This window comes from Anneissia japonica, unplaced genomic scaffold (genome assembly GCF_011630105.1).
Source record: "Anneissia japonica isolate Jap-2015-1 unplaced genomic scaffold, ASM1163010v1 scaffold287834_len5846547_cov211, whole genome shotgun sequence".
Lineage (NCBI taxonomy): Eukaryota > Metazoa > Echinodermata > Crinoidea > Comatulida > Comatulidae > Anneissia > Anneissia japonica.
The window spans coordinates 4,853,024-4,879,911 of NW_022704992.1; the positions used below are offsets into that span (position 1 = coordinate 4,853,024).

The window sequence follows — 26,888 nt, forward strand, 5'->3', positions numbered from 1 at the left end:
GCCGCGCGGATGGAGTAAAATTGCTCTCCGTGTACCCACAATGCCTTTTGAACGGATGTTCCATTTTATTGGGAAACTGCTCTATCTCCTGCTATTTATTATCTTTGCCACAAGCATAGAGCTACTGGCTTTCCTTTTTTTTTTTGCATTCCTGGTTAATTTGCTTTTCTTTATATGATTTGTTTTTGTATTGGTTGTTACTTTTGTATCTTAGTTGTTACTGTTGTTAGACCGCACCACAAGAGTTGTGTTTGCCACCGTTCTAAAGAGTAAAGGTGAAGTGTCAATAGATAAATAAAGAGCTGTCATATCTTATTATATCTCTATGCCTCCTCTATGGCCACAAGTCATTTCTCATTCTGGACAACGCCACCAACGAGTAAGATAAAATTTAGAGATAAACATAGAGGTATGGAGATAAATAAGAAAAAAGAAAATCGAGTATGGGACGCCAAAGCTGATGATGCGGGTCTAAAGCATGTCCGAAAACAAACTTCAGACAAACTTTATAGAATGGCGCACCACAACAAACTTCATAATTTCACTGTTCCCTGACCCAACCAAGTAGTGGTGAGATATGTGCAGCTATTTCGAAAGCGATTTGCAAATAAATATTCTTAGTATTGTAGTAGCAGCCGCGTAGCAGTAGAATTGTAAATACAGTTCGCTTTTTCATTCAAGGCAACTTAACCTTTAAGTTTAAACCTGTAAGATTGGGGTGGTTCCGGGTTTAGGCTCCAATAGGCCTACGTATTAGAAATGGGGACTATGTCTAAACAGTGGTAATAGTCTCCAAATTTAAACTTTAGTGTTAAAAAGAATATTTATTTATTTCTTTAATTTTATTTTTTATGTTAGCCTAAAAATTTCAAGGTCTAAAATTCAGTGGCTATATAACAGGGCAAAGTTCATCTGTGAGTTTTGAAGAAGCCAACACATTTTAGAAAAGCTGTTGATGCTCAGCTGGCCACATAAAAACAATGATTGTTACCACTATTAGTGAACAGGGTGTACAGGTACAGTACCATACAAAATAGGTGTACGTTTTAATGGGCAACAAAAGTGCAAGCCATTGAAAATCAAGGTAATAAAATCGGGACGCATACCAAATGCTGACGTGGTAGCATCGTAGTTCTCATACACATATCCGGTCGAGGTGGGCGATGTTTCGACACATTTGCACAGTTAACTGAGTTCGAGTTAAAACTCCTATACACTCGTGGCTTTGTAAACAACGAATAAAGCACTTGCTAAAGTTCTGCGAAAGTATTTTTGTAAACAAACATTAATGAGCTGGTGACATTAAGCGTTCATACATGATGAATTTGTAACTCTTCTCCTTGAACATTAAATTATGAGTATTGTTAATGACCATTTTATTGACTCTTATTTGCTGGTATTCAGTGTTTACAAAGAACAAAAATCAAGTGTTCTTTGCTTAGGGCCTAATAATCAAGTTAATTAAATCGTTTACATACGTGGTGATAAGGGTGGTTAATTTTTTTCCAAAAGCGTGACGATTCCAACTCTTGTTTCCACACGCGCTATTTAAGAGAGGCCAATATAATTGATATTGTTTTAATTTCTAAAATATTCATAGGACGCAAAAGTTGACCTTAAAGTCATTCACACTGCTTTTCATTTTTAGTAGACATATAGTCTAATCATAGTCTACTGTAGGCTATATAGGACGTAGAGCTTAGGACATTTTGCTATAGGTAATAAAAATGTACAAAAATGGAATATACCATCGGTGACGTAATAAGACGAAGCTGAAGAGTTCCTGTAACTAATTCTGTCCACTCATTGTCCACTGACAAGCAACCGAATTCACAAGATGAACAAGACTTTGATTTTGGCCGTTCTTCTTATTTTACTGATCTCTTTGGCCACGGCTCATAAGAAGGGACGTAAAAGTAGAAAAGGTTTGTGCAAACTTGAGATACAGTATACGTAATCGTTATAAAACTATGTGAATATATTATTAGAGTTTTGCTAAAATGGCTAAACACACTGTTTGGAGCCTGTTTGGATAGAAATTCCAAAATTTGGAATACCGTATTTATTGGAATAAACGCCCGGGGCGTTTATTGTTGAGAATGTTTTTATGGGGGCGGGGCGTTTATTAGGGGGAGGCGTTTATTTCGTTTATTTGTGTGTAAAATAGATATGTATACTCAAATAAACGCCCCTTAGTTATGTAAGTAAATATGGACCAACTGGGTTCGAAGTTCAGAGCCGTTTGGATTGCAACTTCTGTATTGTTTGAAGGTTTAGGGCTAGGCCAGCTGCCACCAACCAGCACGTCCAATTTGCGTGAAATCGTCGCAGATCTCAAAGATTTTATAGTGAACATAGGCCTACTATTAACCATTTTGTAAATATGTTTAGGCCTATTACAGAAAATAACAAATTTTATAATTAGTAGGCTACATTCTCGACCATCTTAAAAATGTGGTCATTTTCCGAGGGTGGGGTTCGATGAATGCGTTCTAACCCCCTCCCCCCACCCCCATCGGAAAATATCCCAGGTGGAACCAGAGGGTAGCACCCAGTGGGTAGCAAAATCTAAATAGCAGGCTTTTTAGCAATTTGCTTCGGCTGCAAACAATAGGCTATTTGAGATATTGCAAAACCACGTTACAGCATCTGCCTTTTGGATTTAGATCTTTGACTAATATAATATTACGTTACAAGGTTAATTGGTCTGGGAATAGAGGCGTGTTGTGGTCTGTGTGGGACTTAACTACTCCTTATAATAAATCTCAATTGCATAGACATCACAAGATAACATGTTTGTTCTTTTTAGGGATGTACTTGTTTCAATTATTTAATAATACATGAACAGTCGTTTTTGGTTTTTTTTTTCATTTTTAGTGACATTGAAATAATGAGCTAGGAATTACATTACATTCACGTGAGGAGATGTGAATTACGTCTAATAAAACGCATATCCTAGAGTGATTTGTATTCTTTAATCGCAGGTTATATTTATTTTTAGAAAATGTCTATTAATATGTTTCCGAGCGGAAATTTGAAGGTCTTGGGTTCAAATCCCGATAGGAACAATACGTTTTTCTCAAATTCCGTGAATTGCATAGACCATAGAGAAAATAGATATGCATAGACCTACTGAACTGTTCGTTTATGTAGTTGACCTGTCTATCCAAAAAATTTGTAGTAATATTATTAAAAGCCTCTACGGTGAAGAGCAATTTTTTCTGAAAAGTGCCGGGGTGAGGGGGAGGGGTTGGTCGGATAGATCGGAAGATCCCCCTACAGAAATGTTATAAATGTATAAAGTCAAAATTTCCCACAATTTTGCTAATTTAAATTTTATGTGGCAGAAATTACCTTAAAGACCAAAAAGATTGTAGATTCTTGCTTGTAAAATGCTACCTGAATCTTATGCTCCTTAGGGGACCACCTCCTTTACCCGTACTCAAAGTGAGTTCTGTTAAGTTCTTAAATTCTCCCCATTCCATGTAACTCAGGCTGGCTATGGGCCTGGGTGCTTAACCTTATCATTTAATTCTCATTGGTTGGTATAAACAGGCATCAGTATTCAGGGAAAATGATAATTCCAGGCATCGTAAAGTAAAGTACTTTTTTCGGGAGGTTCCAGACCGCTTTCTCCCTACCACCATATAGCGCCCCTTAATTTTTTGTTCATTGAGAGAAATTACACTTTTCACCGAGGCTGAAATTGCTTAAAAATTAAGAAAAACACATTGAGGCTGAGGTAAATTTAATGTCAAATGAGCTTTTAATTTTATTTTAAAAAACTAGAAAAACAAAAAAAGTATATCTGTACCTAATGTGCAGTAGGTGTTTTATATCTCCATGGTAATACCCTCTATAATAGAGTAGAGTAGGTGTACCTACCTGTCATTTGAGGCCATTTTTACCGGGCTTTTTTTTCTGGGGACATTTTTTCAGGGGCCATGTTTTCCAGGGCCACTTTTACCTATACAGTACATTCCAGTACAGTCCATACTGGTACAATAATAATTTTCTATGTTTGAAAAGTGTGTAATATAAGAACAAGATAAGAATATTTTGAGCCTGAAATCGGCCAAAAAGATAAGAACATTGAGCCTGTTGAAAATTTCCCCTTTTCATCCGCTACTGCTGCCAAGATTTTCACTCGTGTAGGCCTACTGTGAGAGGCAAATTGCCAAAGATCATTCAACTGAAATGCCGAATCATGAAATCCTGTGCATTGTGAAACATTGTGTTTGTTGTTAAATAAACTGTTTATAACATGAATCACCGTGTTTATAGTTGGCACACTGCTTGTCATCTATATGTTTTGATTTCAGTTAATTGCTCTTACGTCAATATTTAAATTTCACCGATTATGCTTTATATTCCAACTCGATTTTGTAAGCCCTGAATATTCGTTTTTTATATATACAACCGATCATATTCTACAAAGTACTGTCATATAAACTCTCCAAATCAAATCGAAATATTTATTATTCATTCTCTATTATTTTCCACATAAAAATGTAGGCCTACACAGGTGTAAATTGTTCATATTATGGTAAAATGTAAGGATTCTATAATTCACAGTGTATAATTTTGGGGTTTCAGCCTGCAAGTACAAGGTTGGAGAGTGGTCAGAATGTGATGAATCAGGAATGCAACAACGAACTTTGACCCATAGAAGAGGAAGTGCCAAACAATGTCCGGACAAGGTGATAAAAAAAGAGTGCAGAGAAGTTTCTTGGGCACAAATGAAGAGGAAGGAGAAGAAGTTAGGTATGAAGTGTTACTTGGACGAGGAAACACATTTTTTACTAATAATAAATTCAATAATAATAAAATATTAATAATAATGATAATGATGTCGATGATGATGACGGTGACCATGAAGACGACGAAACTGACAATGACAATGATAAATTGAGGATTGAGTTAGGCGTAAACACATTAGCTGAGAACGCTTTTCGAAAAATAGGCTTTACCTTGGCTTTACTCGGTGTTAAGAATAAGACCCTATAAAAATCCTTACATTCTTATTACTCGAAGGATAAATCAAAAGACTATATTATACTGTAAAAACTATTGTATTATAATAGTTCTCGTTCAAAGTTTCAATCAAATTTCTTTTAAATGACAGTAATATGTTAATCGGTTTATGCAAAATTCTGAATTTTTTTTATATGTGATATTTTAAAAGGGTTAAATTAGTTTCTGACTTTTCTTCTTTTTTTTGTTGTTAAGGATGCGAATATTCGAAAGGAAGCTGGGGATTGTGTAACAACACAAGTAATCTACGAGCACGCGTAGAAACTCTGATTGACCAAACATTGACCGAGAAAGGATGCCGGTCTGAGAGAGTTCTTGAAAAACCGTGCAAATTTGGTATTGTTATTTGTACTCTTGAACTTCCTAACATTATTTGAACAGGTCAATTTGTAGAACAAACTAAACTCTCATTAATTTGCTGAATGTTATTGTGAAAAAACTGAGGCTAAATATATTGGTGTAAATGTGAGCGCAAAGGTCCGCTCGAAAAAATGGGTTGGGATCATTTGCCAACAAAAAGCACACTCAGTGGGGTCCAGGGCTCCGGTGTGGTACAACAGAAAAGGATTTTAATTTGTCGTCTTATCTATGTAAAATTATTCTTTATTTAGCCTGTAGGTATACTCATGGCGAATGGAGTAATTGTAACAAGACGACTAATCAACGAACACGAGAATTGGCTCTAATAGAAGGAAGTCCCACCGACTGCGCACAGTCAGAGATCAAAACAAGAAAATGTCTCAACGTAAAAGGAAGAGGTAGGCCTATGTAATAATGTTGTCTCATCCATTGAGATATTATTCAAATCTAAAGAACAACAACAAGGATGATAATGAAGATGATGATAAATAATATCATCAACAATAACATTAGAACATTAACAATGACGACAATACATACGGTATACTTCTGAACACTATCTGCAGGTTACTGAAAGTTTGTCGGTCATTTCGTCCGTTTAGTACCAAATTTGGGCAAAACGACCCACTAAGTTGTAAAACGCCCCATACATACACATGTATCTATAAATATTTATATTGCAACACAATTTTAACAAAATTATTATCTCTGCAGAAAAATGCTTTTTTGGTACATGGTCTACATATAGTGAATGTGTCAATGGCGAAGTCACCAGAACTCGTGAAGTGCTTGCTGGCGGCCGCAGATGTCGAAAGAGGGCTTCACAATCGAAGAAGTGCACGGTCGCAACCGCGGCTTAAATTAAAAATTATTCAAAGGAGTTTCCATAGGTTATTGTACTTCCCAGCTAACAATACTATGTTCTAAGAACGTTATAATAACGTTACAGTTTGGTGATAAAAACGTTATTTTGAGGAACCATATGTACGTACTAATTCCACAACGTCACGACGTTTGAACGTGTTTACAACGTTGTGTGAACATTATTTTGTGACATATACCTAAGCACAACGTTCGAAAACGTTATAAGAAGGTTTTGTGTTTGTTATTTACTAATGTATCTAATGTTTATATTTGGGGTATGTGTTTATATACAGCAACAGTATTGTAAAGATTATCTTGTTTCGTATATTAACCTGACGATTCATGTTTCTTTTTTGGCTACCTGTATTTCCTAATGGATCAGCAATAATGATTAGACCTATCTTTTATAACGTATTTTTAATAGGCATACTTCCTATTATATTATTTACATGTTAATCGTTTTATTGGGGTAGTTCCATTTTCAAGTATTTTACGGTGGTTTTACAAAGAACCAGAGCGAAAAAATATAAATTTCTTACCAGTTAACAGAAAGTCAGCATCGTTCATTAAAAATGTTTATTGTCTTTTGATAACTAGGCCTAGGGCCTATATGATTATATTAAATAAGCAATTCAAAAACTATTTTTGAAATTTTCTACATTTTATGTTTGATGGCAGTGTACCTTTAATGGAAAATTCCCCATTCAGCACTTGTTGTTAGGCCTATGTATTTTAATTAAATATGTTGAGGTGAGAATAAATTAAATAAAGTACAGTAAAAACTGACAGATTCGTATATTCATATATTCAACTTAGACAAAATAACAATTAAATTACACATGGCCTCATCATAGAAGTAGGCCTAAGAAATAATATAGACCTACAGTTAGTTATGAGTATTTCTGCGACAGAAAATCATAACTGAAACTGAGTTATCAACACCCAACAAGTACAGTAATTGATTATTATACAATCCTTCTGCTTTAATCTCTACTGACAGACGTTCATGAAGGCACATACCCTATATACGAATATAGGGTCTGTGATGAAGGTAAGGAGAGAAAAGAAAAGCAATACTTTCGATACAGGATGTGCAAAGGAAATGACAACACAAACAAGGGCCTCATTGCGTAAATACGCCATTGAAACTATCAGGGGTGATCAAGGTTGAATATATATTTTTTGTGATATTTAATTGATTTCTCATTAACAGTCCTAATATCGGAACTATTATGTATTTATCATGTCTCACGATTCGAACTGCGATCGCTCGTTATTAATGCGTCATACATTTTTCATATACGCTTTTCAAAACAATTGGTCACTGGAACTTCGTTATAAAATCAAATCAGATTAGAAGCAACTGATAAGATGGGACCTCCGAAAAGATATTTTTTAAAAGAAAATCATCAATAGGGATAAACTACCTTATTTAATGCGGCCGGCAAGTCCATAGTGGTACAACGCGTCTCGATACAGTGCAATATGATATTGTAAAATAACACTGAAATTTGAATTTTTTTTTGTGTTCCACACAAAAAATAAACGCGGATGAATTTTTTTATGTTTGATTTTGCGCCAGAAACATTAGCCTATCAACAGTTCTGTAATCAGAAATTTAAAAAAAACGGCCGACATGATATTTTCATAAATTGGTTCATAATGATGAAGTGATAACTTAGTGTCTTTTTCACCACAGTTACGCAAATGAGCATGGCTAAATATTTTGGGCTGACAATTATTCCTTTCTTCCTTCCTATATCACTCGAAAAACTCCCTTGTTGACATACAGGCCCGGCATCAATTGTGTTCCCGGTTTTTGTTTCGTTTTGCTTTGTTTTTTGTTTTTTTTTTCTTTCTTTTTTTTTTTTTTTTTTTTTTTTTGTCTCCGCTCACTTTCTGAACTCAGGAACGCACAATTAATACAACACAAAAGATAAAAAATCAATAACATTATAATATTTAGTTTGTTGACTGGATATAAAGTAACTAAACAAGTTTCAAAATACCTGCAAGATTTTCACGAGTCAAATACCACTCAGATAATTATACCGGGTAGCTTTACTTATTCAGAAAATAAAACGTTCCCGGCAAAATTTCAGTTTTTAAGAAAAATCTAATTTTTGTATAATGTTATAAAGATTTATAAATATAATACGGAATTGCTAGTTTAACTGAATTTAGACATTCCTAAGAATGAAAAAAAATCTAAAATAAGACTGAAATTTGATTTTTTTGTGTTCCACACAAAAAATAAATGCGGATGAATTTTTCATTTTGATTTTGCGATAGGTCGTGAGAAGAAATATCGTAGGCGCCGAAAACATTAGCCTATCCAACGCTGCTAGGCTAGGCCTAGCCTTACCTCGATTTAGGTTCTGTTATCACACATAAAAACAGGCGACATGATATTTTCCGTTGCTAGTATTGACACTTGTGAAATATAATATTTCATAGGAATTATTTCAAATTTGTTAAAAAACTGATTCTGACTGAGATTTTGACACTTAAACAAACATATCTCAGCCTAACCGAACGACCGCACTGTGTGAAATGCAAAGTACAAAAACTAATCTCTTTAGAGAGGGCGCACTTTATTGACCGTATAAAGTATACATAAAAGCGAGAGTACCGTATTCCAGTTAATGCGATCTACAACCTCTGAATTTGCCTAGTAACGATGAATTCGTCGAGAAAATGGTAATATTTTATGAGAAATAGTCTGTATTTCACTTTTTTTTTTATTCTTTTGCTTGAAACTAAAATTCATGCCAATATTTTTCCATGATTTATAATAATTGGAGTAATGCAAATGCATATTTTCTAAAAAAAAAATTTTCTAAAAAAATTTTTGCCAGGAATGGGGCTTTAAGGGTTGCGGAATCTAAAAATGCGCCTTTTATACTACGATATTAGGGATTGGTGGTGGCAATAAAAAATCAGGTTATTTGATAATTAAAATTAATATGCCATGTATTGAGTGTTGGTATTAGTCCAGGTGTGTCCGACTGGACACACCTGGACTCATACCAACACTCAATACAGGTGTCGTTCCATGATCGCAAAGTTTTGTTCAAAATCGTATTTATTATTTGTTTGATTATACAACATACATTAATTTATCAATTTATATTAACAGTAATTACAAAGCTATTATGTGAAAGACAGTGGGCACCAGTCGCGGGAGGGGGACCAGGGAAACTTCCTCATCCACACCCTGTGAGAGGGCGGAAAAATACAATTTGTCGCGGAGGAACTACGGTATTCAATGTAATTTTTACAGAATATAAAAATCAATTAAATAATCCTTTCTAAATTCCAAAATTGTCAGAGTTTACAGGGTTTCCGTCCCCTGGGCCCCAGTTTAGGAGTTCTGGGCTGCCGGCTCCGCCCATGTTCCCCTCGGGAAAATCGTTCTTCCAGTCGGAAACGCCTTTAATAGCTCGCACTGTACATTATTGCTGGCTGCGTGAAACTGAAAGATAGGGTCTGTGATACATATGTTCTATTTTCTCTGTGGTGATACACTGCACTCTCAAACTTGGATTTAATTCTGAATAGTCTACGCGTTCACTCAAAATTAAATAAAACTTTATTTGTCCATTAAACACAAGTAAAAATGGAAATTCTTTTTCCACTGGCAAAAAAACTGAAACAATAAAAAATTGTAAAAACATTAAAAATGCGAAAAGAACCATGAATAAAATTCGGAAAGTTAAACATTACTTAAAAATAAAAATGTTCATTTATTTTGGCCTTAATTGCCGCCCATATTGTGGGCGGAGCTAAAAACACCAAAAGGGAGCACGGGTTTGTTGTCGCGTCAGAAGGATTGTTTTATCGAGCGATTATCCGCTTGAAGTCTTCAATAATACAAGTGTTTTGACTTGACCAAACCAGAAAGCTGCAAGCAAGTCATTCATGCAGTAGTAGGCCAATATACGTCCGTTTACATGGCAAATGAATTAATCCCAGTTGTCGATTTTTCAGCCTACAGACTTGATCGCAATGTACCCGACGAGGCAAAATTTCCACTTCTTATCACAGAGGTTTATAAAGCATTTTCAAAAATAGGTTTCGTGTACCTCGTCAACACCGGTATACCTTCTAAAATCGTAAGTACGTTCTCAAGTCCCACTACTGCTGACTAATTTTCAGTTATATCATAGAGAAAGAAAAATAAAAGTAGTCACAACACAGCAAGATCAAACGATAAGACACCAATGAACTTAAATAGCAGAAGAATGAGCTGTTCCGCGTATTTGCATTAAAATTGATGGAACATCCGCCCTCCCGCGAATGGGGTAAAATTTGAATTTTTATTAAGTGGAGAAATACAGGAAACAAACGAACCAGAGCGGCGTCTTTATTATTACTATATTGCGCCGCCGCGCGGATGGGGTAAAATTGCTCTCCGTGTACCCACAATGCCTTTGGAACGGATGTTCCACTTCATTGGGAAGCTGCTCTATCTTCTGCTTTTTATTATCTTTGACGACACTAGCAAACTCGGTAGGCACTACATCAAAGAGTACTGGCTAGCTATGTAGGGCGGCCAGTGAATACATATTCCTTTAACGATAGCGGAGGCTTTTTGAGGAGAAATGAATTCGTTCAAACAAATATATGGAGTTGCAAAAATGCAAAATATAATATATTGTTAGTTCATCAATCGGTTTATCATTTTTTTTTTCGTTTTGTTATCTTTCTACTAATAACAACATTTAAAAGCGAAAAAAATAAATACTAAAACAAAATTTCAATCAATATCATAATGAAAATAAATGGAATTTGGTATGTATAGTATGTGTATGCTCTCCTTTTTGTTACATTTTCATGTACTTTTTTGGTTCTACATGTACATGAAATATAGATTACTCAATTACACCTAATTTATGAAATATATGCCAATATTTATTTAATAATATTAATATTATTATTATTTTATTATTTATCGGTTTTCCATAGGGTTTTTTTTTTTATTTTCATTTTTGTTGTGTTTTTATATAACAGTATTATTTATAAAAATCTTTTATAAAAAAACTTTTTATCATATTCCTGTTTTCATTATGGCATCCTTATTCATTTTATTTGCTTTTAAATGTGTTGTTATTATTGAAAAGATAACAAAATGAAAATTTTAAAAAAACGTATGATAAACTGATTGACGAACTTATGATACGATATAGGCATATTAGATTTTGCATTTTCGCAACTCCATTGGCGCTCTATATTTTAGTCCGAAATGAAATGATACCTAAGTGGGGGGACCAAAATGATCTGTATTCAACCATATGATGCATATCCAAAACATTATTTTGATTGGCAACACTGTGATCTAAAAGCAATATTTTAAGCCACACTGTATGGGGTGCCATACGCAGTAAAAGTCCATGTTAAAATCAAAATGTAATTGCAAAATTCAATGTCTGATTTATCAAAACGTAGGCGTAAATTTCTCAAAATGTAGATCTAGTTTCCTAAAATGAAGTTCTAATTTTTGAAAACGTAGTTCAAATTTTCCAAAATGTAGTTCTAATTTCTTTAAAACTTAATTCAATTTCAGAACGTAGGTCTAACTTCATCAAACGCCCTCTCCAAATTCTATTCCAAAACGTAAATCAAAACCCAGCCTGGTTTGAAATGCATTTTACAACAACACTAGAACATGGACTTTTGCTGCTTATGGCACAGACACACAAAATGTATTAAAAATCAAAACTAGTCAGCCAAGCGTGACATGGGCCTGTTCCATTAATGATGGGGGAATCATTTTTCGCTGCAGTCCAATTTCTTAAGTTAAATTATTTAAAGTTTTCTTTTATTTTCAATGAAAAATAAATGCGATCGTTAATATCGATCTTGGTACAATGTAAACCTGTAATCATATGACTACTTATACAGAATAAATATTATAGGCCTAGACTAGGACCAGGCCTCTTACTATAGTATAGAGGCCTAGACCTCCTACTATAGTATAGAGGCCTCGTCCAAGACCTTGTTGTAAATCCCAGCCCACATAAGCCTAACATATAATGCCAAGCAGGGCTCGTGATCACGGTAGCCTGACCATTAAAAATTAGCAGACGCACTGGGAAGCGTTGTTCACGGCATTGGACTGCAGCGAAAAATGATTCCCCCATCATTAATGGAAAGGCCCACGTCATGCTTGGCTGATTAGTTTTGATTTACATTTCGCAAGTCAAACGTGCCATACGCAGCAAAAGTCTATTTCTAATGTTGTTGTAAAATGCATTTCAAACCAGGCTGGTTTTTGATTTACGTTTTGAAATATAATTTGGAGAGAGCATTTGATCAAGTCAGACCTACGTTTTGAATTTGAATTACATTTTAAAGAAATTAGAACTACATTTGGAAAAATTTGAACTACGTTTTGAAAAATCAGAACTTCATTTTGAAAAACTATATCTACATTTTGAGAAATTTACGCCTACGTTTTAATAAATTAGACATTGAATTTTGCAATTACATTTTGATTTTAACATGGACTCAGGACAGGTGCGATGTGGAGAACATTCAGATTATGGTGGAATCACCTTGCTCTTCCAGGATTCACAAGGGGGCCTGGAGGTAAGTTATCAACCTGTTCCATTATTCAAAGATACACATTTTTCCAAGGAAGAATCGAGCCAAGAACGCAAATTCACCACCTATTTTTTCTCCAAGGTCGAGACGCGACTAACACTTTAGATGTGTATAAGAGACAGTTCCAGCGTATATATCCTAGAAGGTTGGCTAATATTCTGGGGCCCTCTTAAATAAATGAAATAACATGTTGCTCTCATCAGCCAAGTCTCTTTATGAGGCTGTAGGGAGTGGAGTTGTTTTTAGTCCAAGGAAAAAAGTCTTGCTTCACAGGAATGGAACTACTATAAGGACCCTGATATTAAAAGGCAAGCATCATAACCACTACTGTAAGCTATTCAACTCCACCTTTTCAACCTTCTCCCCCAAACTCCCGCAATGGGCCGTACCCCTGGACCCTTCTGGGTGCCACTGGAGGCTCCAATATCCCCGCTTTTGGGACTCTGCCAGCTACATTATCCTGAGGTCCCTCAGTAATCCCTGAACAATCTTTAAGTAGAGTGATGTTGGTTTCTCTTGTAGGATGTGTCCATGTTGCTTTTAGTTGACTTTTATTTGTATCATCTGTTTTGACTACTTTGGCAAAATTTACTTGGCCTTGGGACAGACTTCCAATGTCAAATTGCTGCAATGAAGCAATATGATGTTTGTTTTCCAAGAAGAAAATTTTCCCATTATCTCTTGGCTCTGTTTTGGGAATTTTCTTGATTCTTTCCTTCAGTGCTGTAATTAACATTTCACTAGATTGCATTGCTGTTGCTTCATCACTCTTCAATAACTGATTAAGAAAACTCAATTTTGTATTTACATCCAATATTACTGTTTTCAATTCATATATTTGTTCATCATTTACCTGCTTTTTATTTTTGTAGATAGTTTCTACTTTATCTTTCATTTCATCTCCTTTATTCTTGATTTCTTTTATTATTTCTTTCACAAAATTGTCAATATCGTTCAAACTCATTTCTCTACATTGTTCCAATTTTGTAGCATTGCAAATAACTCCTTCTAGGCCATCTTGTAATTTGTTTTTGAATTGATTGGCAGCTTCCTCCAATGTTACTGAAGTTTTTCTAAATGTTTCAAATGCATTTGATATGCTGATTGGTTTGTGTTTCCCCTCCCATCCCTTGTGTTCTATTAATGTGCAATAAATGCATATTGGAGTTTTACAATCTTGGCAGTACAATTCCAAAGGTTTAGAGTGAAGTGAACACAGTGGAGGATTTAACAAGGCAAAGTCCTGAGGCGTCATTGAGCGCACTTCCTCCACTGTATGTAGCTTGTGATTTGCAGACATAGGCATAGTAATTTATGATGGTCACTACAAGAAGAGCACAAGTAATGTTTACAATCCTGGCAGTAGTTTTCTGCTCTTTTTCCACAAACACATTTCATGATCTGATCTCCCAGTTTAGCATATTGTTCAAAAGTTTCTAATACGTTGTTCAGAAAGGTATTTGGTGGAAGCTTCTGAAGTCCGCCTTCTGGAATTGGATATGATTTTGTGCAAATTGGACAAGTCAGCTTACCATTTTGCTTGACCCAGTCCTCAAGGCAGACTAAACAAAAACTATGGAGGCAGTTGAGGGATTTTGGATTGTTTAGTCTCTTAAAGCATATGGCACACTCTAGGACTTTCTCATCAATATCTTCCAGAAACTGATTTAATTCAGTTGTAGCCATCTTGATATAATCCTGTAAATGGTTAATAGTTTAATTAATAAATATTATAAATAAGTCAATCGTGATATCATCACTGCAACTCCCAATGTTATTTGGCTATCCCCCACAGTACAATAATTTTGTAATTATATATTTAATAATTTCTACGTAGCTACCATCATGGAATAAAGGAAAAAACTAAATTACTAATGAGCAAGAACATATTAAAACGAAAAAGAACGAAATGTCTATATTAAAAACAAGTTAAAGTCTTAAAAAGCTATTTCAATGGTTTCATATACAGTAATTAGCATGATCGTATGTGTTGCCTACTGCAGCTACAGCCGAATACAGAGCACACTATGGATCCTTGATAATCTTTACAAATTCTTACAGTAATTAATATGTAATTTTATTTACAATTTTAATAAGTTGTTTTGATCAAGTACTGTATCATGTTAATTTTTCCCTGAAATTTAAATTTTCTATTTTATATAAATAAATAAAATGAAATAATACTAATAATACTACCCAGTGAGTGTAAATTTAGTGGGTGTTTATGGATCCTTGATTAGGCCAGACAGACCCAAAATCCTTTTTTGAAACAAATATTTGTTGTTTTACGAAGGAGCCTAATATACTATTATGTTTAAAAGTACACCACATAATATATATCATTTAGTTTGGCCCTTATGTATTAATGAGCAGATTTTGATTATTATGGTTATTTTTTACTTCACTTTAAAATTTATATCAAATTTCACTTTAATAAGTGAAAATTTGAAGTAATAATTTTTATTATAGCAGGTCATATTTAAACATTTGGTTTGATGGCATTTGTTAGGCACAAGAACACGGCATATCAGAAGAGTTTTTAGGGTCTCTTCATTCTGTATTCACTTATGCTGTGCAGTTACATCAACGGATACTGGAAGTTTTAGCAAGAGGACTTCAACTTCAGGTACAATTATCAATTTATATACTGTATTCTAAAACTGTATTGAAGATCCAATAAGTTAAATTTTTAGGTAGGGCAGAAAAAAAATAAAATGTTATTGGTGAATGTAAACAGTGTAGCAACTTTTTTCTTTATTATGTCTGTAATCATTTAAATTATGAACCTAACTACATGAAACATCAAACCTTTTTTTTTACAACCATACTTATAAAGGGTGAGCCTTCCAGCGTATATATCCTAGAAGGTTGGCTAATATTCTGGGGCCCTCTTAAATAAATGAAATAACATGTTGCTCTCATCAGCCAAGTCTCTTTATGAGGCTGTAGGGAGTGGAGTTGTTTTTAGTCCAAGGAAAAAAGTCTTGCTTCACAGGAATGGAACTACTATAAGGACCCTGATATTAAAAGGCAAGCATCATAACCACTACTGTAAGCTATTCAACTCCACCTTTTCAACCTTCTCCCCCAAACTCCCGCAATGGGCCGTACCCCTGGACCCTTCTGGGTGCCACTGGAGGCTCCAATATCCCCGCTTTTGGGACTCTGCCAGCTACATTATCCTGGGGTCCCTCAGTAATCCCTGAACAATCTTTAAGTAGAGTGATGTTGGTTTCTCTTGTAGGATGTGTCCATGTTGCTTTTAGATGAAATGAAATACTGCCCTGCGAGTGTAAATGTTTGCATGCTGTCATATGACAACTAAAGGCCTTGGATATTATTACTAACCAGGGCTTGTTATTTTAAAATTTGAAAAACCTATTTTTGTTTACAGTAGGCGAGCGATTATTTGGGAGTGGTGAAAATTTAAGTTTCTGTGGTGCAGTTGGTATACACATACAGTAAATACTAATGCAGTCATCTAAGTGGTGTTAGAGTTCAAAACAACACAAAATAAATCCAAGCAAAAATCATTGCCACATTTATGGCTCTTAAACATCATTTATGAATACACAGCACACTATGGATCCTTGATAATCTTTACAAATTCTTACAGTAATATATAATTTTATTTACAATTTCAATAAGTTGTTTTGATTAAGTACTGTATCATATTAATATTTCCCTGAAATTAAAATTTTCTATTTTATATAAATAAATAAAATAAAACAATACTACCCAGTGAGTGTAAATTTAGTGGGTGTTTATGGATCCTTGATTAGGCTCAAACCAGACAGACCCAAAATCCTTTTTTGAAACAAATATTTTTTGTTTTACGAAGGAGCCTAATATACTATGTTTAAAAGTACACCCCATAATATATATCATTTAGTTTGGCCCTTATGTATTAATGAGCAGATTCTGATTATTATGGTTATTTTTTACTTCACTTTAAAATTTATATCAAATTTCACTTTAATAAGTGAAAATTTTGAAGTAATAATTTTTATTATAGCAGGTCATATTTGAACATTTGGTTTGATGGCATTTGTTAGGCACAAGAACACGGCATATCAGAAGAGTTTTTAGGGTCTCTTCATTCTGTATTCACTTATGCTGTGCAGTTACATCAACGGATACTGGAAGTTTTAGCAAGAGGACTTCAACTTCAGGTACAATTATCAATTTATATACTGTATTCTAAAACTGTATTGAAGATCCAATAAGTTAAATTTTTAGGTAGGGCAGAAAAAAAATAAAATGTTATTGGTGAATGTAAACAGTGTAGCAACGTTTATTTTTTTCTGAAATTTGTTTTTTTTATTAGCGCAGGTTGTGCTAAATCATTATTGAGGGGCGGTAGGTTCGCTAAACAATGTATGAAAAATCTTGCCTTAATATCACAATTTTGTAGAATATTTTACTTGTTTACTACTTTTGATAGGACCCCATGATGCTTGTCAATGCACATAAATTGATAGGCAAAGAAGGGAATGTATCAGCTCTACGCTCCCTTTTCTACCCACCACCAAGCGATTTCCCCACTAAAGCAGGACAGGTGCGATGTGGAGAACATTCAGATTATGGTGGAATCACCTTGCTCTTCCAGGATTCACAAGGGGGCCTGGAGGTAAGTTATCAACCTGTTCCATTATTCAAAGATACACATTTTTCCAAGGAAGAATCGAGCCAAGAACGCAAATTCACCACCTATTTTTTCTCCAAGGTCGAGACGCGACTAACACTTTCCCAATGTTCTGAATTCTATAAAAATTGGGAACATTTTGAAATCTTTAAGGGCAGTATCTAGTGGTTTTAGAGTTTGAAATAAGGTATACCTTATGTTTAATTATGGGAGAATTGATAATCATTTGTATCAGTAGTCAGTGCCGATTGTTATCACCGTGCAGAGCAAAATAAAATTAATAAATTGGAATGAATGAAATGAATGCTTCCAACCAAGGTGAAGCCAGAAAAAGCTAGTTAAAAGGCCATGCCAAACAATACATGTGACCAGCTTTAATCTCTTACAGGTAAAGAACCTTAATGGAGACTTTGTTGCTGCCTCGCCTATAGAGAATGCGGTCATTGTTAATGTTGGTGACTTGATGCAGAGGTGGACTGCAGATAAATTAGTCTCTACAGCAAGTTAAATGTTCACTTCTTTTTTTTTATTATAGGCCTATGTATGTGCGACATGTTGGCCCTTGGGCCTTGTATGTATATATTGAATAAAGTGTGTCAGTTACATATTGACGATACCACTTTTATTAGCCAGTCTGTTTTGATATGTTGATAATAAAATGTTTGTTTTTTTCTTTAAATCCAGAAACACAGAGTTCTTATGCCATTTGATACGGAAAAACCCAATCAGATCCGTCAGTCCATGGCTTTCTTTGGCCATCCGGATAGTGAGGAGCAGATTGTGTGTATCGATGGGAGTAACAAGTATCCTCCAGTAGGAAGCCTGGAATATCTTAACTATAGGTTTAGTGTCACATACTAATACAGTATACTGTACAGTACTATCCTAATGTAATTTATAAGTTGTGGGCTGAAGTCTGTCAGGTTTTGGATCCTCTCTTTACACAATGAACAATTTTGAGCAGATTGGTGTTCTGTACAGTTTAACCTTTATCAAATACTGCATACACAGAGTGGTTAAAATACATAACTGGGCCCTGTGGCATTATGATTGTCAATCCCTAATGTGGTGTAGAAGCACAATTTTTGGCTATACTAAGCCATATCTCTACCCATGAACCCTACCAGGAATTTTTATTCTGCGAGCTTCTAGTCAGAGTAGCCCCTTCCATGCAGGTGAACAGGTTACCCAGTATAAAGAAAAATTTAATTTATATGACACAGGCTCATGATGTGAGTGGTCTTTGAGAACTTGGTGAGCAATCTTATTTTATGAAATCTAAAATTGATGTATGAAAACCTGGTTTTGAGAAAATCAGCTTAAAGGCAAAATATACTAAAGTACAGAGTATATATACACAGGAAACACTTTAATAGTAAAAATAAGCTTAAAATGTATCAAAATTATTTAAAAACATTAAAATGTAACTTTAGAAAGAATTTCGTCTTTTGGCGTATTTCTGTGATTATTGTATCTCAATATGATCTCACCAACAATATGTCTCATTCACTGTTCCCTGGTCTCATTTCATCGCGAGATCTCACAAATGTTTGAAACATCTTGTATGCAGTTACCAAATTAATGCAATTATAAACCTATAATGTACTGTACTGCAAAAAAAAAAAGACAAATAATAAAATAAAGAAGATGCTAATTAATAAACCTCATCGGAACTAGCAGTACAGTATATCGATACCTAATCTTTTATTTTGTTTAAGTAATTGATGAGTAGATCATATGAATACAGTAAAACAATATGTAAAAATAAATATTATTGCTTCTTATGGGGGAAATTTAACTAATTTTGAGTTTTAAATCCTTGCTCTCGTTTTCTTGTATAAACACACATTTAAAGCACTCAGTAGATTATAACAACAGTCTGACTGCACTGGCCCTGTAGATTTCCACTGATACCATACAAATGATACCAAACTATGATAGCATGAATGTTCGCTTCTCAGTGAGTTGTAAAGATCTCACTCAACTATTGCTTGATCACCATGTCAGATTCTATTTTACATAATTCGAAGACTTTCAAGAATGAAAAAAATCTTGAAAACAAGGACCACACAAACAGTTTCATATATATGGGAGTGTTTCAATTGCATGATGTAGAATGTATAGACACCTGCTTATGCAAAGTGTTAACCTGTCCAACGGTCACACTAGTGCGAACAAAATCTCCTCAATACATGCAAAGCTTTGCAGGTTAAAATGAATCTATTAGTGGAACCGGTACTGCCTGGCTGGCTTCAAATTTATGTACGTTTTCTTCATCTCTTCAGACTCTCGAGGTCGCATATCAACATATCTCTCACCTCTTGTGGACACCACTTGGTTTCCAATATAACGTACTCGTTTCTTGTTATCCTACCAAATCAACAAACATTATTATTATTAATGAAGGAAATTGGCTTTTAAATGCTGACAATATGCACAGTAAAAGCGAAACCATTGCCTACCTCCTTAGGTGCTAATGGTCGGTGTTCCTTGACATCCTCGGTTGTGTCTATGTAAGAATACTTTTGTAAGATACCCTCCTTTAGTTGGCTGTCATCTTTTTCTGAGTTTCTTCTAGTTACTGACGTTCTCATCTATGAAAAAATACATATCTGGTTATGACGACGATAATGGACCTTACATGCTTAACGTCAGTGCACATGTAGACACAAGTAGGAGTTATGACTTACACAGAGTTAACACATAATGAATTTCTTGACGTAGAAAATTTTTAGAATTTTTTTACCAATCATAATACAGCAGGTGCACTACTATTTACCAGTACTATTACAGCAGGCACACTTATTATTACTACTACCAGACTGCAGGGGCTCACTTCTATGATGTAACAACAGGCATGACAAATATTGAAGTGGAATGGACATTATTACTTTTATACATTTTACAGTCACTAACAGATTACACGTTTCCTTTTGTCAAGGAAGTCTACATTTCAATTAAAGTCAGGCTCCGGAGGAAAACAAATTTTTGATATGTTGTAGAACTGATTTTTCTAAGACAGAAAAAAGTTGTTTGACGAAAAACTGGGGAACGGTGAATGAGATACAGACTTTTTAATATTTAAAAACTGGGGGAAAAGGGGCGTGACTGCCCATTTTTACACCTTATTCCCCCAGTTTTTAAATATTAAAAAATCTGTATCTCATTCACTTTTTTCTGTCTTAGAAAAATCAGTTCTGCAACATATCAAAAAATTATTTTCCTCCGGAGCCTGACTTTAATTCAATTTACCTGTTGTCTTTTCAGTTCTGATTCTCCTGACTCTTGTCTATCCAAAATGAGCTGCGCTGCCTGCTCTATGTCACCTTCTGTCACTGACAAACAGCTTCTTACCTCAACTTGACAGGAAGCTGGAAACATTTCTAACAACAAGCACACACTGGTCTCAATAGACGACTGCTGGTTCAAAACATTTGATATAACCTTTCATTAAATCCAAGAAAGCATAAAACTTGGCTTATAACTTGAAAATCTAATGGATTACTAGTAACTTTTTGAACCTTGAAAGGTTGATATATAATTATGCTATGAACATAAAAATTACCGCGATCATTTGCCTTGGCCTGAATATACAGAATAAGCTTTTCAATGTGATCAGTCATGCATGATGTCCTCTATGCACAATTTTGCATGTTTTACATTATCGATTATATCATCCTAACCAATTTTCATTTCTAAATCATATTCAGTGGGAATAAACTTCAGGTCAAGGTTGAATGTCATGTATCTTAATTTTCCGCGCCCGGACGCATGTGTCAAAATTTAAAAAAACTCAAATCACCTTTTGACTAAATTAGAGCATGTTTCGGGCCATTTTGAGCATTTCAAAATTGCACGCATTCTCTGCTCTGCACGCACATTTTTACTCGCGCAGCACGTTTTTAATCAGTTATAGCTCCTTAGGATGAACTATGACCCCAAATTTTTATTACACATTCTGAAAGCACGAGTTGTAGGTATGATTTTATAGATCATTATGGCTGATCGTACATTGTGACGTCATTTTGCCATCTGAATTAACCTCAATTTTTATCTACGATGTCATTTTTTAAATACTCATTTGAGAGTATCTTGCTTATCCTTGATCGATCGTCTCCCAACTTGAAGTATGTCACACATTGTGAAAGGAAATTGTCTCAGCTGTCATTCATTTTTCACTTTGATGACGTCACCATGGTCAAAATGAATGTTTTTTCTGACCCCCTCCCCTACCTTTCTTTCTTAAATCTGACAACCCCCGATAAAGGGCAGCAGACCTGATATTGTACTGCACTGCTTGAAAATCATGGCTACGGTATTTTTCCCATAAATTCATACTTTGAAACGCCGAGAGATTTCTTTTGCCTGATAAGCTGATAACCTAACTGGTCCTCAGTGACGAGTTCAAATCCAGTGATTTCAATTAAGATACATGCCTAGTATGCCTTAAAAGGCATACTAGGTGATAGGCGCCATATAATATTCTTTTAATTACTGCTATTGCTGTGTGGACAAGTTACATCGGGATTCAAAGGGTTAAATGGTTAAGAAATCAAGAATACTGCTTGCACTGTCTTAAAACATACCTTTCCACCTGCTGCTTCAGAACTAATCTCTGAATCACCAACCTTTGAACTTGACATGTCAGTTGGACCTCCTGGATCTGCACACCTTGTGAACAGCGCACAGGCATCAGATGGCACTGTAGATGTGTCTTCTGTAATAAAAATGCAACAGTCAATCTGGTTAAGCTTAATTTTAGGCAGTAAACAATTAGACAATTTCACTATGTAGGAATATGTAACTGATGCCAAGCAGTTGTGGCACCAAAGAGAATACTCTACAGCCCACCATATATTTCCTTTTGAATGCTTAAACTTCTGCTAAATTTTGGTATTTTTTCTCAGGGTACTCACTTCTTACTTAATCAAGGTAGGCCTTTTGAAATGCCACCAACAGTAGTTATTCAGCATAGTAAATGTTGGCCCTGATTAAGGACATAGCGAATGACCAAACTCACCCACTTAATAAGTTCATAACAATTAGTAAATCTGGCAGAATAATTCCAACTTTAAAATGTACCAACCGTCATACTCATTTTTACCATGTGCAATAAGAGCCTTTAACGAACACTTCAGTAGATAATCTCATGATCAAGCCTATCTACTGTATTACATTCCTTGCCATATTCCTCTCCTGACCTCACTTTATTGTTCAACCTTGTTAATTCCGTGTGTAATATATTTTTATATTCATATTTAATATTATATCTGTTAATTGTTGTCTTGTATTTTATAGTGTTATAGTATTCGATTACTGCATTATCATATTTAAACTAATCACCTTTTTTTGATCCATGTGACTTAAACTGTTCAGCAACTTGAAATATCCATTGGCAAACTTCATCTCTAAAATAATAAATGAAATAAATATTACAAATAAAGTCAAGAAAGGAACGAGAAAAAAGGCAATGAAAAATAGGTGAGGTGCACTACTTACCTTTCAACTTTCATAAACCCTGGAATGTAAGCATCCATCATCTCGATAAATTCTTCCACAGCAAATTCATCCTCACTTCCAATGTCCTCCAGAATGGATGATACATAGTCCAAAACAATCTCATCTACAGAACTAAATAAGTTGAGTTTTATTTTTAATTTTCCATAACAATACTATGAATTTTGGCAAAAATAATGAAAGTATTAAAAAGTAACCTTTACAGCTGGAAGCCATATGAAGGATGTAATGTAACACCTAAAAAATCATGAAATATGTTTTGGTCTTATTAGGCAAAAAAAAAAATATTTGTGTTGGCCTTAAATGGAAAAAATTGAGATCGTCGGTCGTGAAATTATCTGTGTATCTGATACACACGATCACGCACAGGCAGGTCGTGAAGTATAAACATACTATTGGCTATGAAAAATGTCCAAACAAAAAAACTATTTTGTTAATTTTTGGCCTAAAACTGTAAGGGAGTCTAAAATGTCTAGCTATGTACTGACTTTAAACCAATGGCTAGACCCAACTGAGCTTCAAGCTGGTGGCGCTGTAATCTATTTTCCTGTCTCCCACTAAAAAGATCAAAAAAATTATGATCACAACCCACCCAGAACGGTGAAAATTGATGTCCCCAAGGGGAATGCCGATTAAAGGAGTAAAGGTTTCCACATGGTTTTACCTCAGAGAGTTGTATAATGAATGTTTTTTGCTGAAAAGTATCAACTTGTCTTCAACAAAATTTCCACTTGCCATTTCTGCTGTACTGCATCTCCCAAAGCACCTTAAAAATTAATGAGAAAAAAACAAGAGACAGGATATTAAGAGCTTCGAAAATATGAAACACGTAATGCAACACCCCTCCCTGGCACCTTGACATGTGGTGCCAGCCAGTCGGTCTTGCGGCTGGCATGTCAAAAAACTCCTGTGGTGACGTCACAAAGCCATGCTTCAAGAGGCCAGGGTTTAGACAGCCTTGGTTAATTAAGTTGAATTTGGATGCAACACCCAAACCGTGAACAATAATTGGATATAATAATTGGAGCGAAGGCTCTACAGACACTCATCAACATATTAAAAAGTAGGTAGTGTATATTATGCCGTTGCCGGCAAATGTGCCAACATTGATATTTTGGCAGTCTATTTTTCTGATTGGCTAATGTAAATTATGAGGTCATCAAACTTTCTCGAGCGACTGGCTCCGCGAAGGAGGATTGTGAAAGAATACCAACATGGTGATACTTTCGACAGTTTTTTAGCTCAGAGACACCTCGACAAGCTAGCTAGGGGTGTCATGTGTGTGCTACACACATAACAGACACCCCTATTATTTAAATAGAATAGTCCAAAGTACAGTTGTTGGCCTAGAACTGCTCTTGATCCGAGGGCCCTAACAAATCTTTGTAAACTTTGATCACTAGAGTATTTGTGATTTGAACCATCAAATTAGTGGAAATGAGCTTTTTACTGGCAGTATGAACGGTTAAATAGTGCGTGTGATTCTCTGACGGCAATTGCAAAACATAAAACTCCCTACCGAAAGTTTTATGACATCATAATTTACATTAGCCAATCAGAGAAATAGACCGGCAAAATATCACCGTCACCGGCATAATAGGCCTAACTGCCTATAGTATTGTATCATGTAACTAGGCCTAGGCCCCTAGGCTAGGCCTAGTGTGTAAATCGATTAAAATGGGAACAAGGTTTTTCCTAACAGCAAATTGTCCGTGCATTTCAAACTGGGCAAGACTTTCTGTGCACAATTGAGGCAGTTGTGCCTAGAGTAGTAGCAGCCTAAGCTGAGGCCTAGGCCTAGCCTTGATCATGAGCTACTGCTGCTGTTGTGAGTGAGTGACTGACTAGCCTAGATAGGCCCTAGCTTAGTTATAACAAGGAGGTTATAATCATACCATTACACTGCTAGGCCTAGGCTATGTATTCCGAAAGTCATCGGTTAACAATATACTTTGATGTGTATTCTAAATACTGCATTGCATGAATTATAAGAACTAACACTCCAAAACAACTCACCACCTAGCCTACTTACTACAAAACAAAGATATTAGAAATACAAGATAGAGTTCTCGCATTGTAAAAATGAGGCGGAAGTCGTGCCCAACGTAGGCGGCGCCCTTCTTTTTAACCATGCAAGTTTCCTATACTTCGTGCCCAACGTACAGGGCGCCCTTCAAGTATATCCAGACGCAAAAGGCGCCCTTCCTTTTCCACTAATGGAGGAAAACTTTTTCACTAAGAGTGCGTCCTGCCATGCGATTCTGCGCTGTATTGTTGTTTTATTCTTTACTGATTCATGATTATGCTTTAATTGTTTTGTGTATTATTTGGATAATAGCAACGATTTCCACCGCCACCAAGGAGGTTATGTATTCACCGATGTCACTGTCTGGGTGTCTATTCCAGTTTGTTTTTATATCTGTATCTTTGTTGAGAATAGATAATAAAATACGCGACGACTTGGTGACGAAAGTTTGGCCGAATTTTTTTTAGATCCAGCTGTAGGGGGCGTCCCATTTTTCGTATTCCCACCATGCATTTCGGTGGAACACGGTGGAACACTTTTTTTGTGTGGAGAACTCTATCTTGTATTTCTAGTATCTTTGCTACAAAATGTACCGCCAAAGTTTGTTTTGGTATCAGATCAGATGAGGGTTGGTATGGAACGCCAAAAAGGGCAAAGTACAAGTGACAGCGCAAAATTCCAGGGCCACAGTGGAATTCCCCGGAATAAGGAAGAGGGATGATTTTTTTTTTTTTTTTTTTGGGGGGGGGGGGGGGGGGATCCGAGAACAGGGGGGGGTTGTCAATTCAAACGACGTCAACATTTTTATTTTAGTATATCTATATACTGTACTAGTATTTATGATTGTATTTTAATTCTGTGAAGACGGCACCTAAAAAAATCTTAATATCAGACACGCGTGCTGTCTTCATTCAAGGTATGACTTTCCCCCTATCGTCTTATTAAATACATGCATTAATTAGCTTGCTTGCTTATCAACTCAGTCTACATTGTTTACTTTATATACAGGGGTCTCGCTGTTTTCTAAAGCAATAAACGGCAATAAACCAAATGAATATATAAAACTTTAAAATACAGACAAACGAGGCTAAAACAATAGTAATGTAAAAAACATTAATAATAAAAATTATAATAACAGGCCTAATAACAATATAACTACATTAAACATTAAAAGAAAGAGAAAGAGCCCTGGCAATACTCGATTTGCCTACGGACGATCGGGCCAATTTCAAGACAATTCCGTTAATTATAAACTGTGACCCGCACACAGCGGTGCTACTCTTGGCATTGATTTTGCTCCTTTACCGTTTTGGTCTGTTGCCTATGCCATTTTGGTATTTGTCATTGCCATTTAGGTCTATTGACGTTTTAGTTTATTGCAGTTTTGGTTATTGCCGTTTGACCTGCTACCATCTCAAGTCCTACATAACTTTCCATATTTCCTATGGAAAGGTTGGGTCCATATTATGGCTATGCAGAAATTATTATTTCTGATTAAATGGTGATACAAGGTATAAATCTTTCTACAGTAGTACTTACCAAACTCCCAAATTCACTGCCTGGGCTTGAGACCCCTGCTTTAAAAATGATGAATATGACATTCCCATCACGAAACACATACAGCCAGCGAGACGGGGCCCTTGACGCATTCAAACTTGCTGACCATATTTTTTTTATTTTTAGATGTTCTCAGAGGGCATCTTTGAAAAGCCAGCTATTGGCTGGACTGAATATAATAATAACAAGCATTTTTACTTCTTACGACCAAAAAGAAAAACCAGAGCCTTGCAGGCGTCAACGTTCCTATGCAAGATACATATATATAATACATATATA

General features: G+C 35.3%; 3 protein-coding genes across 9 annotated transcripts; 2 read left to right on the forward strand and 1 right to left on the reverse strand.

The window, feature by feature from the left end:
* Nucleotides 1–1,654: 1,654 nt before the first annotated feature.
* Nucleotides 1,655–7,044, forward strand: LOC117104956. Its single transcript, XM_033245920.1, has 5 exons — nucleotides 1,655–1,925; nucleotides 4,597–4,764; nucleotides 5,230–5,370; nucleotides 5,646–5,792; nucleotides 6,109–7,044. Exons 1-5 carry the CDS (start codon nucleotides 1,838–1,840, stop codon nucleotides 6,252–6,254), a joined length of 690 nt encoding a protein of 229 aa, XP_033101811.1. The 5' UTR covers nucleotides 1,655–1,837; the 3' UTR covers nucleotides 6,255–7,044.
* A 2,259-nt stretch (nucleotides 7,045–9,303) lies between these two features.
* Nucleotides 9,304–18,948, forward strand: LOC117105003 (probable iron/ascorbate oxidoreductase DDB_G0283291). Its single transcript, XM_033245982.1, has 7 exons — nucleotides 9,304–10,406; nucleotides 12,778–12,849; nucleotides 15,374–15,541; nucleotides 16,920–17,036; nucleotides 17,309–17,494; nucleotides 17,898–18,008; nucleotides 18,194–18,948. The coding sequence occupies exons 1-7, from the start codon at nucleotides 10,212–10,214 to the stop codon at nucleotides 18,368–18,370; spliced, it is 1,026 nt and encodes a 341-aa protein (XP_033101873.1). The 5' UTR covers nucleotides 9,304–10,211; the 3' UTR covers nucleotides 18,371–18,948.
* On the reverse strand, nucleotides 18,862–26,674 carry LOC117104891 (CUE domain-containing protein 2-A-like). Of its 7 annotated transcripts, XM_033245790.1 has the most exons (9): nucleotides 25,641–25,713; nucleotides 25,043–25,065; nucleotides 23,691–23,792; nucleotides 23,009–23,140; nucleotides 22,853–22,917; nucleotides 22,096–22,226; nucleotides 20,762–20,953; nucleotides 19,972–20,103; nucleotides 18,862–19,879 (listed from the first exon to the last, which is right to left on the reverse strand). In XM_033245790.1, the coding sequence occupies exons 3-9, from the start codon at nucleotides 23,762–23,764 to the stop codon at nucleotides 19,733–19,735; spliced, it is 873 nt and encodes a 290-aa protein (XP_033101681.1). In that variant the 5' UTR covers nucleotides 23,765–23,792; nucleotides 25,043–25,065; nucleotides 25,641–25,713; the 3' UTR covers nucleotides 18,862–19,732. The 7 variants fall into 7 exon arrangements, with proteins under 7 accessions (XP_033101681.1, XP_033101679.1, XP_033101678.1 ...); XM_033245788.1 differs by lacking the exons at nucleotides 25,043–25,065; nucleotides 25,641–25,713 and adding an exon at nucleotides 26,592–26,674 and having other exon boundaries at nucleotides 20,762–20,926; XM_033245787.1 differs by lacking the exons at nucleotides 25,043–25,065; nucleotides 25,641–25,713 and adding an exon at nucleotides 26,592–26,674 and having other exon boundaries at nucleotides 20,762–20,929.
* Nucleotides 26,675–26,888: the final 214 nt, after the last annotated feature.